This window comes from Papio anubis, chromosome 19 (genome assembly GCF_008728515.1).
Source record: "Papio anubis isolate 15944 chromosome 19, Panubis1.0, whole genome shotgun sequence".
In the NCBI taxonomy this organism is placed as follows: Eukaryota; Metazoa; Chordata; class Mammalia; order Primates; family Cercopithecidae; genus Papio; species Papio anubis.
In genome coordinates, this window is record NC_044994.1 from 44,471,755 (window position 1) to 44,492,597 (window position 20,843).

At 37.1% G+C, this 20,843-nt stretch overlaps 1 protein-coding gene across 5 annotated transcripts in view; it reads left to right on the forward strand.

The window, feature by feature from the left end:
* DCC (DCC netrin 1 receptor) overlaps positions 1–20,843 on the forward strand; it is a 1,226,567-nt gene that overhangs the window by 48,065 nt on the left and 1,157,659 nt on the right. For 4 of the 5 annotated variants that reach the window (XM_017951759.3, XM_017951760.3, XM_017951761.3 and 1 more), the window contains exon 1: positions 6,160–7,673. The exons of the other annotated variant lie outside the window; for it this stretch is intronic. In XM_017951759.3, the coding sequence (XP_017807248.1) occupies positions 7,547–7,673 (127 nt within the window). In that variant the 5' untranslated portion in view covers positions 6,160–7,546. Of the gene's footprint in view, positions 1–6,159; positions 7,674–20,843 lie in introns of those variants that run through there. 5 annotated transcript variants of the gene reach the window in all.

A 20,843-nucleotide genomic window follows, 5' to 3' on the forward strand; every position in this document is an offset into this window, starting at 1 on the left:
GTTTCTGAAGACATTGGAAAGGAAGATTTCTAAAGTCTTTCCAGGTCTAAAATTCATAGATGTGCTGTGTATCTTTGTAGTAATTTGTTGCTTTGTAGCCACAGTCCATAAACCAGGCTGTTGACACATAGCTCTCCAGATTTCATGATCTAACAAGAGAATTAATTTTTATTTATTATTTCAGTTCTTCCAAATTACTGTTTTCTGGTTGCAAATTAAACTACTATTGCAGAAGCATTTTCCTTTATAAGTGCCACCTGTTTTTTTTGTTTTTGTTTTTGTTTTGTTTTTTTTTCATGGAAATCTATACTGTAGTTTGCATGGCTATTTCCAGTATTTATAGAATGTGTTGGTAAAAATCCCTTTAGTAAGAGTATTTCAGCAAAGATTTTATTTGAGCCATCAGGTTTCTGTCAGCTTTCTGCAGGTAAACTGGAGAGAGAAGGTGAGATGTATTCTCTGGACTTTTTTCCTTCCAGGGACTTCTCTTCTGCTTTCAGCAGCCTTCCCACGCACATGTGAAAATATGTAGGGAATGAGTATATTTTGGAAATGAGTTTTCCAGGCATAGTCAAGTCAAGCTGTGTGTTCTTAAGTGTATGATCCATATGGAAGTATAAATGATAGCTTCGGCTATAAATTCAAGTGCATTTGAGGCATTTTTGGGCAAAAGTGTCTCCACATAGTGGAAGCTTGGTAAGACCAATACATATTAACAGCCAGAGATCGTTCAGGACTGAGGATAGCCATTCATCACAAACTATGTCATTTCCTGGGTGTTAGTTGTGTATTCTCTGCCCTATGTGTATAGGGAAGAACATGTGTATCCACCCTCCCTGGAACCACTCAGCTCTGGCTGTGTACACACAGGGTGAGCCCACCTGAAAAGTCACTCTGTACTTCCATTTCATCTTGTTGGAGTTCATTTTTGTAGTGGCTTATAACCAGAAGCCAGTTTTGCACTCCCAGCATGTATTTGGCAACGTATGCAGACATTTTTGGTTGTCACACTGGGGAAGTCCTACCTGCCAAATAATACATAAGGTACACAATTAAATTTGAATTTTCAATAAACAATAAATAATGTTTAGTATATCTCAACTATCACATGGAACACATTTCTACTAAGAAATTAGTCATAGTTTATCTCAAATTTAGCTGGATGTCTTGGATTTTTATTGGCTCATTCTGACAATCCTATGTTAATAACGTGGTAGGTGGAGGCTATGGAGGTTGCTAAATGTTTTACAGAGCACAGGTCAATAAAGATTTATCTGACCCAACCTGTCCATAGTGATGAAGTTGAGAAATTCTGGATTATCGTAATACTTTGTATGATAACAGTACATAGTCATGCAAAAAGCAATATGGATTTCTAGAGAAAACTGACGGCACTTATAAAAAAGGTACTTCTAAGGTAGGAGTTACATTTGCAACAAAGAAACAGAATAATTTTCAGAAGCTAAATAATAAGTTAAAAGTCAATTCTCTTGTTGGATCACTAAATCTTTGACGCTGTGTGCACCTCCCTGGGTCCTCCATCATTTGATTTATTTTATAAGGACAATGAGCCCCTTCCTTTCATGAAAGTCTGGCATACAGTGTATATCTAATTGATTATTATTGATTGATTCAATGAATAAAAACAATTTCTTGGGTTGAGAAACTATTAAGTACTAACCTTTCACACATATTGCTTCCAATTCAAACAAGGAGAGTCTTATACCAATTTTTCATATAGAGAGACTGAGACTTACATTACAATATGCCAGAAATTATAGCACTAGTGCAGAGCAAAGCTGGGATTTGGTTAGAGCATGTTTCTTCCCTAAGGTTTCTATGCTTTCCCCACCAGAAACAGAAGGCCCAGGCAGCAAAAGATCTGTAATAGGGGAAGCATTGTTCTCTCTATGAGGATCGTGTGTCAGATCTTCAGGTTGTTGGCTCTCCCACAGACATTTCTTCCATGACTATATTTCTGTTCTTTCCCCATTTCTCAGTAATGCAACAGTGACTGCATATCCCTTTGGAGGTAGGTGGATCTATTTCCAAAGCTCTACCTGCTGGGAGACATCCACTACCTTCTCATGCTGCTTCTGTCGATCATCTGGTGAGCACATCAGGATGGGCACAGAAGGGACAGTTGTGACAGTCTTGGGCTCCTGGGGAGCCTGGCAGAGGCTTACCCTGCCTACAGACACTCCAATTTAGTAGCAATCATTGGACATTTTTACCCTAATAAATTTTAAAATAAAGAAGTTTGCATCATTTATTTTAAATTTGTGGGTAGGATTTCACACTCTAGTCATTTGCGTTTGCTGATGAGTGGAATAGCTTCCACCTTTTATGCTGCTGTGCAGTCTGAAGAAACCCAGGTTGGCATCTGCTCTTGTCACATGCAGGAGTGTGCAGAGCTCCAAGGAGTCTCATGGTCTCTTAGGATGAAGGAAAGAGAAGAAATGCAGCATCCTGAGTCCCAGGCAAGAGTTTTGTGGCTAAGCATCATGATCAATTGTCACATTAGGCAAAATATTAGTTATTCTTCATATCCATCTTTTTTCGCAGCTCACCTAAGTCAGAAATTGTCTGTTGTATTCATTATTACACTTCCCTCAGCATACTACACTGTCTTACACATAGCGAACATTGAGTGTATTCGCACTTGGAGTTTATACAGCGTATTTTGCAGAAGTTTGTCCCCTCCATTACTAAAAGTCTTACCATCTTCTCACCTTTCACATCCATGTAAGAGTAGAACATCTTGTCACAGATTTTGTGTATGTATGTGTGTATAATGTTATACACACTTTTAGACTTCTACATTCATGTATGCTATCATCTGGTTCTCAAACCAAAATTATAAAGTAATATTTCCATTCTGAAGATGAGGGAACAGAAACTTGGTATATAAACAGGCACATCCCCAAGCTGCAATAGTTTATGAGAGGCAGGATCAACTTGGAACCTATAATCTCTTGACTTCTTTCCAAGGGATTTTTTTCTCTGCTTTATAGGTCATGAACACTTAGAAGGACCCTCAAATGTTGCTTCACCATTATGGATCTTAATATGTAAAATCAGAATGTATGTTTTTATAAGCCAACAAGCATATAGCTAGGCACAAAAGAGAGATCCAATTCTATTTTCCTCAAATTTCTGGTTTTGCATCCTCTAACTGAAATACATAGTTTGAACAGATTCAAAGAAATTGTTTGACCAGAGGAAGGTGGTTTTAACTTGAGAATAAGAGAACCAGAAGGAATTAAGAATTCATACTTGCTTTTCTTTCTGAGATGAAGACAGGCTACCTGGGTCTTTGTCCTGCTTTAAGCATTGGTTGTCAGTGAATGTTATCATCTTGCCATATTCAGAGTGTCTCATAGATTCAAAGACTGCCCTAGTTCAAGGGGACTTGGGGAAGGGAGCAGAATACTTGAGTTATTTACCAAGGACACTGGTCAAACTTTAATAGGAGTCATAATGCAACTGAGCACCATATTATAATCAAGCAACTCTATTCTATTTGGGCATATCCATGGATCTATTGGGGGTAGAGTGACTAGAAATATACTTAACCTACTTATGCCATCATATGGATATGCTGCTTTTTCACCAAATCTTTGGAAGGTGTCTTGCAGATGCATGTCTGGGAGAAGTGTCACAGACTGCACCACTGGGACAGCTAATGTCAGACACAAATCTGTGTATCAGCTTTAATGCTGCCAGTGTAGTGCTATGTGTTAACTATTCGACTCCTCAAATTCTTGGCATAAATGCCCATAAGTCAAAATCAAATCTGCTTTATGAGGCGCACAGATTGCCTGCCTGGTAGAGCACACATGCTCATTCAGTTACGTGTGAATAAGAACCCACTTGGTCTATTAATTATGCCTCAGAATCAACGTGAAGCTCTAGGTAAGTGGCTGGTAGAAGATGAATAGATGGCTCACAGAGTGAAGTATAGTAATTGTCTTGAGGTTCTTGATGTGCAATTTAGTAAACTGAAATATAGTATTGTTCAGCCTAATAACAGAAAATCCTCTATCTGTGCTGAAGGGTAGCAGTTGCATGAGTCACTCTCATGTTCAGTAAAACAAAAGGACAACTCAACCAATTAGAAAGCTTGGATGCTACATTGCCACATGCTAACGCTATTAATAGGATGACTGCACAGAAGCTGTGACTGAAATTATATAGTCAGGTCTTCTAATGGCAGTTACCGATAGTGAGAAAGGGTAGTATATGTGTAATCCCAATTCATATTTACTTGATGTACAATGCAAGTTGATGGAAGAAGAAACACCTAGTTCTAATGGGCAGGCATTTTATTTAAGGCACCATCATTCCTCGCTAATATCAGGGGTTTAAGAATGTATGTGTAGGTGAGGGGGAAACTTGTTGCGATCTACTGCTGCTAATGCCTTTATCTGTGATCCCATGCTCCACTTATGGGTGGTACATTATTTACTTTGGTGTGTTCCTGTCTACTCAAAAAATGTAATGAAATTCATTTTGTTTTATAGAAAGAAAGACCAAGAAAATAAAATATGGAAAGACCATAAAGTTGACTTCCATCTTCTACTTTTTTTCAGGATTGGAATTAAACTATGCAATACCAATAGCATCCTGTTTCTGGCAAAAAGGAGGAAGAATATAATGTTATGTCCCTTTAGGATCTTCTTCCAATCTTATACAGATGTTATTTTTCTTTGCAAAGGAAGCTGTTTACCTTTCATTCATTTCTCTGTGGTGAAGCCAGGACCAGTACTAGGCTAAACTGAGAAGTGATGAAATTAGACTTTCCCCTCTGTTCTTCCTTGGAATGACCATCAGGGATTTCACTATGGGAATGAGATATGTGGCAGGCACTGACCACAGGTACACTCCCAATATATGTGTGATCGAGGTTGAGTCATTTTCTTTCTAAACCTCAATATCCTTAACTATGAAATGAAAGAATAACATGCCCATTCATAACAGAGGGTTATTGTATCAATGACTTCTGACTTGGACCATACGGAATCTCATGGAAAGCAGAGGGGATGATGCAGATATAGTTTGAAGAAAGCACATCAGATGGTTCTAACATGTACTTCCTCATCCTCGAATGACCTATGTCAGTGGTTCTCGCAGTGTGGGACCAATGGGAGCTTGTAAAAATGCAAATCTTGAATCAGAAACTCTGAGGGTGAGACCTAGCAATCCATATTTTAACCTCTGTATTATTTTTATTTTCATGAACAATCACAACAAAGTTTGAGGACCACTGGCCCAGATGTGGATCCAAGAATGTGGTCACCTAACCACCTGTGTCAGTATCACCAGGAGCTTGTTACAAATGGAAATTCCTGTACCCAAACCAGCCCTACTAAATCATAATATCTGAGACTAAAGCCCAGGGATAAATGTTTTGACAAACTTCAGGAAATTCTAAAACCTGTTCATACTTACAACACAAAGTTAGTCTAGAACCACTGTTCTAGAAAAGTGGTTGTTAAAACTAAGTGCACATTAAAATCACGTGTGGGAGTTTTTAAACAATATCAGTGTCTGGGCCCCAACCATAGACCAATTACCTAGATTCTAATATCCAGTCTGGATTAAAAATTACTAGAGTAGATTATCTTTAAGACCTCTTTCAGATTCAGGTTCCATGATTTTCACAATTTTGTATTGTTTGCTAAATGCATATTTTAATTCTCAATTCATAGCATGCTTTTCAATCCACACCATAGTTGATTTGTATCACACAGTACCCTACCTACTGGTAAATTCATGATAGGCTGGTAAATTGTCATTGGCTAAATCCATCACCATTTACAATACTATGAGCTACAAACAACAGGTGCAGCCTGAGAAGCTCATCTCTAAACCGTACCTTCAGAAAACGTGGTCCAAATAGATCTTAACTCCTATACCCAAGGCATCCTCGTCTTTCCATTGTGGTGTTGAATGACACTAGACTTCAGGTTTCACTTACTTCAATACTCTTTGCAACAGAATTAGGATGGTAACGATGATAATTATTATTATCTTTGAGACAGGGTCTCACTCTGTTTCCCAGGCTGGAGTGCAGAAGTGCAATCACAGCCCACTACAGCCTTGAACTCCTGGGCTCAAGGTATTCTCCCACCTTAGCCTCCAAGTAGCTAGGACTACATGTGTGCACTACCATACCTAGCTAATTTTTTAAAGTGGTTTTTTTTGTTTGTTTGTTTTGTTTTGTTTTTTTGTTAAGAGGTAGAGGTATTGCTACAGCGCCCGGCCTGGTTTCCAACTCTTGGTCTCAGGTGATCCTCCTGCCTTGGCCTCCCAAATCACTGAGATTACAGGTGTGGGCCACCACACCCAACCTCAGATTTGTAATTATTTTCCTTGCTACTTCTAATTTTTTTAAAAACATAAGTCAGTGGGCAGCAGGTTTTGGAGGTCAGACCCTTAGGAATTATTTCTTGCAGCTTCCAGATCCCCATCCTAATGATGAACACCTGTGCTAGGCTTAGTCAAATTATACTGTTTCCCAGTAAACTCTGGTCTTCAAGGAAGCTGAAACCAGAGGAGCTCTAATAATACATGTTTTTAACCTGTGGTTTGGGCTTGAGCCAATGGCATCAAACAGAGAGCAGCTAAAATGAGCTGTTGCAAGTGAAGGTTTATCTAAAAAATAGTTAATGAAAAACTTTGAGAGCTGCAGGGATGCGTGACAGATTGGCAACTCACTTTGAGAAAGAGACTATTCCCAGTTCCAAGTCCCAGACACACAGCCTGCGGGTAAGTCATCAGAAATAAAATAAGCGGGGAAACGGGACAGGGGAAAAACAGTACCCTCTAACATCTATCAACCATGCAAGCCAAAGCTACTGATGAAGTTAAATAGACAACAATCCTTAGTGTTTATTTTCTGTTCAGTGAGGTTGCCAACCTGAGCTTCCAGAGGACTAACACCACAATTAAAGGCAGGCAGTTTCAGGGGAACACAATGAAAGATGGACCAAAACAGAGTATTTTGATGTTTAGATTGAAATCTACTATTGGCTAGGAAAGCGGTGTTTATTGTGTCTAAAGACAATAATACTATTATACATCCAGCAATTATGGTCACAGGGCCACTCAAACAAGTAGTGGTTTGTTTTGGTTGGAGAGAAAGAACCAAGGCTTTGCTTGCAGTATTGCTGGGTATATGGGTTTGGTTTTGTTGCAGTTTAGTGGGCTGTGGGCTTTTGCAGCCACCCTCAAAAGGATGAAGAAAATTTTAAACAGCTTCATGGTTGGTAACAGGAGTCCCCTGATCCCTTCAGGAAAACCAAAGATACTCAGGCCAGTAATTTAATCAGAAGAAGATTTATCAGTTGGAGTGACAGTTTTAAAGGCACAAACTCTCTGTGTGATTCTAAGCAGATATCGAGTCCAGTTGAGAAGCCAGTCAAACGGATAATTCTCGGAGTTCTCTACCAGCTATTCTGAGTCTGAGATCTGCCTTCTTATTCTGGCAAATCAGAACCAATGTTATTCTCCCAGATTTGGGGCATCATATCTATTATGGGTCATGGTGCCCCTTGAAGTCAAAGGCCTTTCATTTCCATCATCTACCTGGATTCCTGCCTGGTTATCTACTCTTCTGTTGAATACAACCTATTCTACAATCCAGAGCTCTCTGGCCTCTCAGAGAAAAGGTAAGGTTTCTAAACCTTTCCACAGATTCACATAAGTCAGGATATACCTTTAGATAGAAAATGTTAAGCTTCAGGCCACCCTCCCTGCTGAGTTCTAATGAGAATTCAGAGGCCAGCTTTCAGTGCATTCTGAGGAAGGAAAACGGTTCTCCTCTGTTGGCCCAGGAAACACACTATCAAATGCAAGCACCAATACTGAGGCTGATGAGTTATATGATTCCAGGCAAACTGTAAATCCTTCCTAGGGTTCTCTATGCATTTCCCTTTAAAGTAGAAAAGAAAATAAATGCCTCCCTATTCTGCATGCTATTTGGGCAATAAAGTGCTACTGATTTGTGAACTTCAATAATAATAAAATAACATTGGAAAAACCTGCACCACCCCCCCCCCCCCCCCCCCCCACCCCTTGAAAAGACTTCAAACGTTTGATGAAGCTAGGGCTTCAAGCAAATTCGAAAAAAAAAAAATCAATAATTTGAGCTCCTCCTAATTTTCCTGACAATCAATTTTCTCATAGGATGCTTATTTTCAGCTTTACAATCTGCCAACTAGCTCCTCCAAACCTCATTTGTGACCCCTTTACAGGGGAAACCTAGAGGTTAATTAACAGATGATTGTTAGTTCCTGAAAGTTGCCCTGTGATTTAGTCCCGAGGTGGCCTAAGCATCTCCATCCCTTGTTAGGAAAAGACTCTCTGGTTCAATACTAATTTCTGTAGCTTTTACAATTCTCATTGGGATTAACATTTAATCAACAGAGCAGTTTCCTTTTTATTTCATTATAGAAAAGTTTCAATAAAATAGAATGGTGCATTATACTGTAATGAATGACAAACACTGGTAAATTTTCATTTAAAAATCAGTAAGTTGAAACAAGCAGTTGTTTCATAACGGTTGGGTCATCTCAATTTAATGAACAGTAACTAAAAACACATTAAATAAATGCCTGAAATGGAAAGGGAGGCATAGTAATTGTCCCACGAGGCTGTGTGATCCTCTAAGAGAGGGCCTATGTTGTGTTAATTTTTCCTTAGCTGATGCTTGGAGCAATACCAAGCAGTTACTCAATAAATACTTGCCAGATTGAATATATTAATAAATGCTTCTGTGTATAGAAAGGTATTTTCTTTTAGGAAAAAAGTTACTTCATTTTGCTAATTGCAGCCACCTCTCAATGAATGGGGATGATCACAAGGGATTATATATATATCTTCTTTTCCTTTTATAAATGTTTATAGTAGCGATTCTCAAACTTGTGCTTGCATGAAAATCATGTGTGGAGTGTGTAAAACAGTGATTTCTGGGCCCCACTATTAGAATTTCTGATTTAATATTCTGGGGAAGAGCTCCCAAAATGCATACTTCTAAATTCCCAGGAGATCTGATGCTGCATTCTGGAGATCACACTGAGAATCACTGGCTTATAGCATCTATCTGTATGGCATTGGTGGCAATTTCCATTTATTCATGTACAGGTGAAATCTTCCCTCGAGCAGATCCTCACACACAGAAAATACCTGGGGAACATTCGCTGACTGCACAGATAATTCCACCCTCATTGTGGGGAACGTAACACTATATTGCTGCTGTGTGCATAAATGGCTTTCATTCCTAGGCTCCCATCAGCTATGAAAGAGAGCATAGCAGTTTTCTGTTGGCCTTTTCTTTCATGTGATAAATTGCCATTAGAGTGCTACCCTAGGCATATATTAATTTCCTTGGGGATCTAACTTTGACTCTTCCGATGCCGCTCACAGTTGCTATAGCTGTGTGTATGACTCTTTGGCCCTTTCACACAGGGTGGCTGTCACTGGAGTAATAATAGAAGCCATTGCCATTAGAGCCTGCCAGTGGTATGGACTCTGTGACTGTACCTTTGAATTTGTATATTTTATTCCAATTAAACCTCTACATCTGTATTTGCTTTCATCTAGCAAACTGTTAATTGTACGTGACTTCAGATATATCTGATTTTGCTGGCCATGGAATATCTGTCCATCTCACGTAAAAAATGTGGGAAAATATTTTATTAGGAAAAGAATGGCCAAAATGGTTATGCGTTTTGATTGGGGTGTTTGATTTGTTTGCTTTTAAGTATTAAGGCTGGGCTTCAAGGCCTCACCAGCAGCTCCTCACCTTGTTTCCTTTCTGAGCAGTAGCATCAATTGCTATGTAACTCTTTAACTTAGGAATACATATGTTGGGGTAGTGCCTTAACTTTGAGGATATGTACATTGGTAGTAGAATAAGATAGAGCTAATTTACTGATCCAGTTTTGTGGGTGGAGGATTTTACAACTTTGGTCCTATTACCAACATTTTCTTAGCAAATATTTTAAAGTTATGTTAAATAAGCCTGATAGTTGGATATTTTTATTCAGATATCTTAGAGCTACATACACCTACACATCTTTGCTCTCCTTTCAAATTTTGATGCATTCTTCAAGGAAAAGTTCATTCCACTCTCATTTGTGGGTTTTTTCCCCCAACATGAACTCTTAGGTGTTACCAAATCATTCTTCTGGCACTCCATTACATACCATTTTGTGACATCCTTTGTATTGTAACTTTTTATGTGTATAAATTTTGTCTCCTCAATTAGATTGTACACTTTTTCAATCATCTCTCATTTTACTACATAATTATTCAACATCTACTATGTATAGTGCACCAAAATTGATGCTGGAAGAATACAGAGAGACAGCATATATGATCTTATATCTAGACTTTTGAAGAATTTATGATTTAGCGTTAAGGCCAAGTTGTGCACATACATACATGTACCATAAAACAGTAACTGTCACTCACAACAGCACATGAGTTAGGAATGATATAAATAGGATCCATATAAGTCTGTTTTTCCACTGGGCTTACATATTGTTTTATAGACAAAGGTATGGAATGCCTATTTATTGTCTTCATATCTACATAAGGGATGTCCTTTTCTAATTAGGTTCGGTGTATATTGCTCAGGAGATGGGTGCACCAAAATCTCACAAATCACCACTGAAGAACTCATGTAACCAAATACTACCCATTCCTCAAAAACCTATGGAAATAAATAAATAAATAAATAAATAAATAAATTTGCTGTTATGTCAAACCTCAGAAGTGCCATGAAAACATTAATTATTTTGACCTAATTTGAATATATTTAAATTTAAACACACTTGATACTGAAATCCATATTGATAAAAAATACAAACTGAGATAAGGCTCTTGACCAAAACAAGCATCTTTCATAGTAAGATGTCTTTAAATTAGCAATATCCTTTAATATTAGATTAAATACCCTTCACATATTTAAAATATGTAGTATTTTTTGTTTCTTTTTTGGACAAAAGGAGGAGTTTGAGGAAAAAGTTGATTATCAAGGACAGCTTTACTGATGACAGTCTAACTTCCTCCTAACTCTAGTTGCCCCTAGATAAATTTCCAGCATTGTTTAGTCAAGGCACTGTTTAATTTTTGTCTTCATTCTACTGCCACCATTATAAGCAGACAAGAAAATCTCCTTTTGTTATTTAAACAGGTTTCTATAATTTTCTATTGAAAGAGTGTAAGGGGAGACTGATCGTCATGAAACCCAACATAATCTTCCCATTCCTTCTCCTTATTCTTCACCCTACCACATCCTTTATGATCCAGTGTTGCTGGTCTACTCATAACTCCCAAAACACTATATTTTTTTAGAGTCACGTCTGGCTCTTATTGCCTGTTGAATCTCTGCTTCATCCTCAAGGTGCACCTCGCATCAAACTCTCTGAAAAGCCTTCCTAAATTTGATGAAACAGAGGTATTTGTTCTCACTTTTCTGTGATGTTATGATCACTTTATATTATTTCATTAATTATAGTGTTTTTCCATTATAAAGCAATTATTGACATGTCTGTTATGTTCATTGGACTGTAAGTTCCCTGAGAGTGAGAACCTGTCTTATTCTTGTTAATATTGTTAGCATTTTCTAAGACAGTATCTCTTGCTCATAATTGGTTGGCCAACTATATATTTGTACAATTAATATATGAATGAATTTATCAAATAAATGAGTAGGTGAATGCCTAGCTCAAATGTAATAAGTTAGTGACTACCTCTTGGAAAACTGAATGAATAATAAATAAATACAATTATACCAGATGCCATTCTATGGAATTTCTTTTGATCATATTTTCATGTTGTGATAGAAATATGTTTGAAAGTAGCATATCCCATCAATAGCAATTCATAGCTCAACCCAAATGTGTGAAATTAATTTCAAAATATGTCTGCTTTTGTTCTGGCATTTTTCAAGCTGAATATGTAGCCAGTATGTTCATCCTGTCCAATTCATAAGGGTAGCAAGGAATAAAAAATATGAAACTGCATTGTGCTATAAATGGTGATCTTGAAATCAATAGTATTGGCAGACACCAAAAAATGTGGATGATTTCTCTAGTACATTAAAATTTCCTAGACAAAACTTCCTATAAATAAAGTTATATTTTAAAGAACCAGTTGAAAAGTCACAGTGTGTCATAAACTTATTAGTTAGAATGGCGATTATTAAAAAGTCAGGAAACAACAGGTGCTGGAGAGGACGTGGAGAAATAGGAACGCTTTTACACTGTTGGTGGGAGTGTAAATTAGTTCAACCATTTTGGAAGACAGTGTGGCAATTCCTCAAGGATCTAGAACCAGAAATATCATTTGACCCAGCAATCCCATTACTGGGTTTATACCCAAAGGATTATAAGTCATTCTACTATAAAGACATATGAACACATATGTTTATTGCAGCATTGTTCACAATAGCAAAGACTGGGAACCAACCCAAATGCCCATCAATGATAGACTAGATAAAGAAAATGTGGCACATATCCACCATGGAATATTATGCAGCCATAAAAAAAGGATGAGTTCATGTCCTTTGCGGGGACATGGATGAAGCTGGAAAGCATCATTCTCAGTCAACTAACACAGGAACAGAAAACCAAACACCACATGTTCTCAATCATAAGTGGGAGTGAACAATGAGAACACATGGACACAGGAAGGGGAACATCACACACCAAGGACTCTTCCGGGGGGGGGGGTACTAGGGGAGGGATGGCATTAGGAGAAATACCTAATGTAGATGACGTGTTAATGGGTGCAACAAACGACCATGGCGTACTGTGTAAATGTGTATACCTATGTAACAAACCTGTGTGTTCCGCACATGTATCTGAAAACTTAAATAATAATAATAATAATAATAATAATAATGCATGGAACTCAAAAGTGGATAAATTCTGCCGGCCCTTGAAACCCAGAAGAAAGGGTAACTATTTGGGACTGGTAAAGTTCATCAGAACGCCTTCAATCATATGCTTTCCTAATGGGTGTAACTCTGACCACATTCATCTAGGGATCACTATCTGAATTTGCATGGCATAGAACATAGCAGAATAACTTTCCATTTCTCCATCTCTACTGAGCTTTTATAGCATCCCACTAGTTACAACTTAACTTGGAACCTTGTAGTTTTATAATTGCCAGTATAAGGATAGAACAAAATTCATAGTCTAACCATTTACTGACACTGAACAAAATTGACCTTTAGAAAGTCAACTAGCAATGCAGAGGAATCACACCAAACTGTGACTTAAACATTTCTAGAAATTACTAACTTAATTGACTCAGTTACAGCTACGTTTAGAGCAAAGGATCAGTGAAAATGGCCCTGTCCTCGGCATTTGCCTTCTATAGATTTTTCTCAGGTGCATTCATTTATGTAGACTCAGTAATGGTAATTTGGTACTCTAATTTTGAATGCTGCTCTAAGTCCTAGAGCAGTGAATTATGTCTTTTCTTTCAAAAGTGAGATTTACTAGGAAAAGAACAAGCTTTTTTTCTGTTAGAAGTTCATTACATTCAATTTTAAGAAGGCTTAACAAAATGTTAAAGAGTTTTCCTAAAGTAATATTTCTGACATAGCTTTTCTGTCATAAATTTTTCACCTATTTAATTCTCTACAAAAATGTAAAACTGTGTTTTCCATTATTTTCTTGATCAACTTTGTTACATTAATACAATGAACTGCCTTTTCTGGAAGAAAATTACAATTTATTACATAATTATAGCATGTAAAATTTCACTTAAGATGGTTGACTGTCTTAAGATGGTTGCAGCTGTCTTCTAGTAAGCAAGTGTATTACTTGTCAAGGGTTGCATGTACAATTCAGTGCCCATGGACATATCTAACTGATTGGGTTATACTTTAGAAATCCTTTTAGTTTTGAAATTTTGTTCTTTCATAGTAAGTGAAAGTAACTACCCGATATTAATGGTATATATGACAGAATTAAACATTTACCTTGGTGGTAGTATAGTGTGATAACTCACTGTCTGATCAATTTAAATGGATTTAAAACTGCATCTGGACTGGTTTGTTTCGGGTGATCAGAATACTTTACTCTATAAGCAAGAATGCATTTGAGTAAGTAACATGTAGATAAGGGCCTCTATCGCATGTTTTCAACTCCCTGAAGTCCACTATAACAGTTCATTTTACTCACTGTATTTATTCTCTTCATCTTCCTTTCTATTTTCTCCATCCTTTACGTGCCCCTGAAAAGTACCCATCAAGCTGTGACTTGAAAGTTTCAAGGAATTATTATTCAACTCCTCTTCTAAAGGTTAGCTTCACTTCCAAATCTCCCCACTAAAAGCTTTCTTTTTTTTTTTCTTCTCTCTGTCATTTATAAAGTAAGTTGGTTTTTTAGATGTTGCATTTTAAATTTTGCAATGTATAACTAATGAGACTATTTTCCTTATCTCCTTTAACACTCCTTTATATACTGTCCTTATGGACTAGAGTCATCATTAATTAGTTAATGTTTGTAGAATTTGTGGTAAAGAATTAGTGATAATAGGGAGAGTAGGGAAAACTTGGGTTGCTGGTTGGAGGAGGAATACTAATGAATGTTAATCCTGAATGCTCACATGGTGCCTTTTGTCTTCAATATAGTTGAAAGAGGCACTAATTAATTGTCATCCTATAAGATTATTATTAAAACAGTACCGTCAATGTCCAAGTATGACTGGAGCAAATACAGAAGTTTGATCACTGTATAGACTAAGCTGAAGATGCATGTATTTTCTGTGCAGTGGGAATGACTAATACCAAATCATCAACTGGAAGGATTTGGCTAAGAAAACAGGTGCAATGGTAAAAGTTTTGAGGATGGACAAAAATCATTTGACTATTTGTTTTGAGGGTTTCGGGCAAAAGCTTTGCCTATAGTAAAGTTTACTGTATGTTTTCTAGTAATTTTTAAGAAACATGTCTAAAAGTAAGCCTTCAAAAGAATGCTATGTGGTATCTACAAGGTAGGCCAGCTCTGGGTGACATATCTCAGATTTGTCTTTGTAGTTGTCTTCTGTTTCCCTACAAAGGAAGCAGGGACAAGGGAAAGCTGAACAGCCCTTGATGCTGTCTACTTATTGTGGTGGTTCCAAGTCTTTCACTGCCCATCATTCAGAAGGAGCCTACCCTGGGGCTTCTTGAGGGCCCAGACTCATATTTAACACCCTGATTAACAGCCTAATAGTGTTTTGATTCATGGCTAGAGGGTTTACTAACATCCCTCCTAAAGAGCCATTGGTCAGAAAACATGGGAATAAAAAATGCTGTTTCTTATCCATGAATCATCTCATATTCCCCACCATATTCTTTATATTGTTCACTAGATTCTGTGAAAGACTAATGCAGAGGAAATGAAAATGAAATTTCTTCAGGAAAGACCTACTAAGGAAGGAAGGAGGAGGCAATGCCTTAGTTCCTTTGTGTATGTGTGTGTGTGTTCAAAGCATAACCATTCCCTAAATGATGCATTCGCTGCTAATTCAATAGCATATTTCACACTTGAGAAGAGCCTCCTCAGCAGCACTTGATGCCAAAGCTAGTGCTCTTAAAAGCAGGCCTTCTTTAATGTATATTTGATGAGTGTATCGTTCACTGAGAGATGAACAAATAATGATTTGGAATTCTCTGTGTCACTAGACATTATGTAGAGCTATAGTCATGGACAATTAGTAAGCATTAACCCTCCTGGTAATTTACACTGTATTTCATAGTTTCAAAATGGTCATTTTCTGGAAGAACAAAATATATTCCAACAGGGCATGTCTTTGGCTAGACAGAAGGTTCTGCCTGACTTTGAAGGGTAGGAGGTGGGATTTCTGAAGACAGCAGTACAATGATAGATGGACTTATCAGGCAAAAAATATGGTGTCAGTTCATTATTAATATTTCCATGAACTCTAGAGACATCATTTATCATGTATTAAGAAGGGAAATGATTATGTTCATAATGTAGAGCTTTAATGAATTGAAAATGTACAGACATCATTGAGCAACTCTTCCTTCCATAGGTCAGGCTGACTGTGCTTTTATCGAAGAGAATGTGTTAGTACCATGGAGAACAGTCTTTCTTCTTAGTTGGCAAGCATCTGACACTCAACTTGAAAGACAGCATAAGAGTAAAATGATGTATGCTGACTATGCGCCTTCCTCCTGCTGCATAGTGAACACTTCTGTAACATTAAACATGTTGAGTTTATGTTGCATAACTGAAGTTGGTAAAGAAAGAAATCTTTCCAAGAACACACACAGTAAACCTGTATGCAGAAATAAGAAGAAAAGAGTGACTGGCCCTTATCCCTAGATTGGTAAAAATGGACAGATTTCTACTTTGCAGCCTGAAGTTAAGAATGGAGTTTTCAGAGTAGGCCTACTAAGCCTATGACAGCATTATTGCTTACTTTGAACTCTGGATAATGGGCTCCAGATTCTTACATAGTCCAGAATTGATCCTCTGCAATCTCTGTGCCCTTCTGATTAAAATAAATATTCAAAGATGATTAAGGCCTAGCTAATCCTGTTACTTCTTACCGTCTCTCTGTTATAACTTGTATGCTTGTAAATTTTATGTGGAATCTTGTAAAAGTAAAACAAAACAAATGTTTTACAGTTTGGGGGGTACCCTAAAGGTTGATTCCTTAAAGCTCTTGAGATCGTTAATAATAGTTATCCAGTGTAGAAATCCACGTAGGTAGATTCGCTATGATTTAAGACAGTCTGAATTAATGATTAATTGTTTTCCTTTTAATAAACCCATGTGTGAGTCTGTATGTATCTGTGTGGTTCCATTCTCTGCCATGTTTGTTTTGTATTTTCAACTGGATATCTTTGTTGAGATTCACACCAGTGCTTAAAAAATCATCACGTTGTTTTGTCTCTGACTTCTACTAGATTTGTAAGTTTGATTACTGTGGTCTTTTCTAAATATCACTCTCCATAGTCTTTTACTGCAGGAACATTTGGTGTAATAATTGTCACTCCTGCAGCTAGGCGTTGGTTATTAACAACCACTTACTTTTGCTCCATGATTGCTGTCGTATAAATTCCCAGGAAGTGGGGTCAGCCAATCCTGAGTCTATCCTACAGTCAGTGATGCTTATGGGCAAGTATCAAGAGAAACTTTGTACCGTGGCATTGAAGGTGAAGAGCTCTCCTAAGGTAAATATGAGATAGTTTTACTAGAAACGATAAAACAAAAGATGAAAGATATGTTAAGTAATATAAACCTAATACAAGATGAAAGTGCATTTGATATATTTTCAGTTATCCAGGTCCAAAAGAGGTCTTGGTCTTCAAGACCCAACTCAAAATAAATTAATAACCTGGTCATACTCCAATTACTTCCTTGATATTGATTATCTGAATATCTCCAAACATTCACGCCCTTATATAAAGACCTCTTAAAATTATTCTTTAATTGTTTCAACTTTGTATATTCTATATCAATTCGATTTTTAAAAAACCAACTCTTTAGGATAGAAAATCCTTTTCTTCTGGTGTTCTTACATCTTCTTCCATCTGTCTACACAATGCATCTTCAATATGAAGCTTGTTGAAGAAATGAATGAATGAATGAATGAATGGTTAGGTTGGAAAGCAGAGATTTCAAAGTGTTCTCTAAAATCATAATACATTTATAGAAAAGTACATTCTCTATTTCTAATCTAGCAGTTTTTTTCTGTATACAGCTTCCCTCTTCAAATATTTTGTACCAAAATACTCATGGCCTACATTTCTGTGGAGGCCATATATGGAAAGCAATGAGATAATAAAAAAAATTCCTTTAGTTATTTTGCCTCTTGCCTTACTCCATCTAATACTAGCCTGTTGATTTTCATTCTCTTAATTTAATTGGTTAATGTGGTTAAGACTTAAGTCTAACTGACTCAGGCAAATTTTTGTATCTACTTCTAAATCTGCTGTTTTTATAAGAAAATAAATGACAATAAATCTTCTGTCTTATAAAAATATATTATTCATCCAGTAAGCCTATGAAAAGTACAAAAACTTCTTAGGACTTATTATAAATCACATATCTATATGCCATATATGATATTCTAAAATAATATACTAGTATGAGACTAGTTTAGAAAGTCTAGGTGTCAAAATCCAGATTTTTTTTTAGAACTGAAATGAGATTAGATTCAATGCCAGTTTTTTATATAAAAAAGTAGTTAGAAGACATTTTAATTTTTTTAAGTTTTTTTCAGGGAGGAAAGTCTTTCTAAAATTTTTTATTAAACTTTCTTGAAGAATATCTACAATGACAAATGCTGAATTCAGGATGCATGAAGAATCATGAACGGAAATTATAAATTTTGAATTTCATTTTAGAAATATGAGATATGTTTTTATGAGCCCCTATTGGCATTGACAATTCCTGATGTGGACCGTAAAACAACTGGGGCTTACAAATTAATTTATAAGTAATTGCACCCCAGGTTTTTGGATATTTAATTCATATGCAAAAGTTGACTGCACATTGATGCAGTTTGGATGTACAGTTTGTTATTTTATATTCCTCTGAAGCATCAAGCATCTATAGCTCCAGAAAACTCTGGATTTACTAAGCATATGGTACTGGAAAAAATATAATTTTATGCCTTAAGCATTTTCAGCTTAACTCATCATTGCATTAACTATTAGTTTTTCTTTCATTTCTCAAATAGTTGTGCATTTTGTGATAGATTTGTAAACTATCTGTAAGGAATCTTTTCACTGGAAACTTCTGAGTTATCTTTAAAGGGCATACAAAATGATTTGTGGGAGTTTGGGTAGTGCTATTTGTTTTTATTAGATTGAATTACAAGGCTCATGTCGTCCTTATGAGATAGATCTAAAAGCAGCTCACTTTTGTTCATTAAGGTCAAATGAATGTCTTGGGATATACCCCTACGGACAATCCTGAGTTCTCGTCAGCACAAAGCACTTCTTGTTACAGAGAGAAATGTTTTGATTCATTATTTCAGGAAAGGATGCCAAGGAAAAAAGCAGCTGACTTACAACAGCAGTTCGCACATTTCCTGGGCTGTTGGAATGTATCATGTATTCCATTTACATTGCACCTGCCTCAGACACAGGATATCACTGCATAAGAGCAAACAAATATGTTGGCAAGTAACAATATGGTGTATGTGGTTGTAGGTGAGGATGCTATCCAAAGGCAACTGATTCTGTTGTGATTCAGAGTAGACTGCAGACAATGCTAATCAGCCACAGTTCATCATAATAACTAGTGTGTATCTAAACTCTTATACATTAGTAGAGTGTCATATTGAACCATATGAAATTGCTGATATTCAACTGTTTTTTCTTAACTTATAAAACTGGAATTTTATGTAGTTTAATCTAATACTTTCACATTTATTATTCCCCTTCAGAAGGCTACCTTCCATGCTTTAAAGCACGTTGGATTTAGAGCCAGTGGCCTGGGTCCGTGTCCCAACTTACATGCCACTTGCCTGCGGGGTGACCTTTACAAATCCATTAGAGATTGAACAGTGACATGTGGGAACAAAGAAAAATCTAATTCATGAACTATTTATCAGTTTTTTGACTAATAGTTACTGGACAGAGAGCCTTCTTCACAGGGGTGATATGAAGTTGCAGTATCATAATGTATTCAAAAAGGCTAACAATTCAAAGGTGTATAATTATTGATATCATGACACGTCATCAAGAGGAGATTGTCAGGTAGGAAGGGCAGGTATCATTATCCTTATTTTGCTGTTGGAGAAACTGAAAGTAATAAAGGTGGCTGAGGTGACTCAGCAGGTCATCAATAGAATCTAAGACTTGTCACTGTTGCTCTTTTAAGGGTACCCTCTGGTGGTGCTCTCAGTGTCACATGAGTGTGAACACTGCTCTAACTGACCACAGCAGCATCACCAGAACATCCCGCCAGTGAAAATGCCCATCTCTGTAATGCCACATCACTGTTCTGCAAAGTCATGAAAATGTAGGATACCTGGCAATGAGTCCTTTCAAAATCTTTGTTTTTCCCCTTCAAAAACTGTATTAGGCCAGATGCTGTGACTCATGCCTGTCATCCCAGCACTTTGGGAGGCCGAGGGAGGAGGATTGCTTGAGTCTAGAAGTTTGAGACCACTCCGGGCAACAAAATAAGATCCCATCTCTCTGAATAAATATATCAATAAAATAATAGTTGGGCATGGCAGCACACACCTATAGTGCCAGCTACTTTGGAGGCTGAGGCAGTAAGAACCCTTGAGCCCAGGAGTTTGAGGTCACAGTGAACTGTGATTGTGCCACTGCATTCCAGCCTGGGTTATAGAGAAAGACCTCATCTGTAAGGCAAAACAAAACAACAACAACAACAACAACAGAGCTGTATGAAAAGTTTTGGTGTTTTTGTTCCCCCCACATAAAGAAAACCTTCACATTGCAACCGTGAGAGGCACCGGGTAGGGTGGTTGCTGTCATTCCTATTATATGACTGAGAAAACAGGCCCAGTGAAATCCGAAGTACCTGGTCTGAGATGTGGCAGGTAGGGATGAGCAGCTGTGAGGAAAGCTAGTTCCTTCCAGGTTGAAAGCCTGTACTTCTACTGCTAAAATGCTCTGTTCCTTCACCTTGGACCTGAAGCAGCTCACAACATAGTTAATTGGTTTGGGCAATCATGATACCCATACATGAAACAAAGCATTATTCAGTGGTAACATATGAAGCACATGGGCAAGATTAAAACTGAATACAGTGAGATCCAGAATATAATATTGGATGGTAGAGCAAATACTCCCGTGGAGAAAGAATACAGTGACTTTTTTA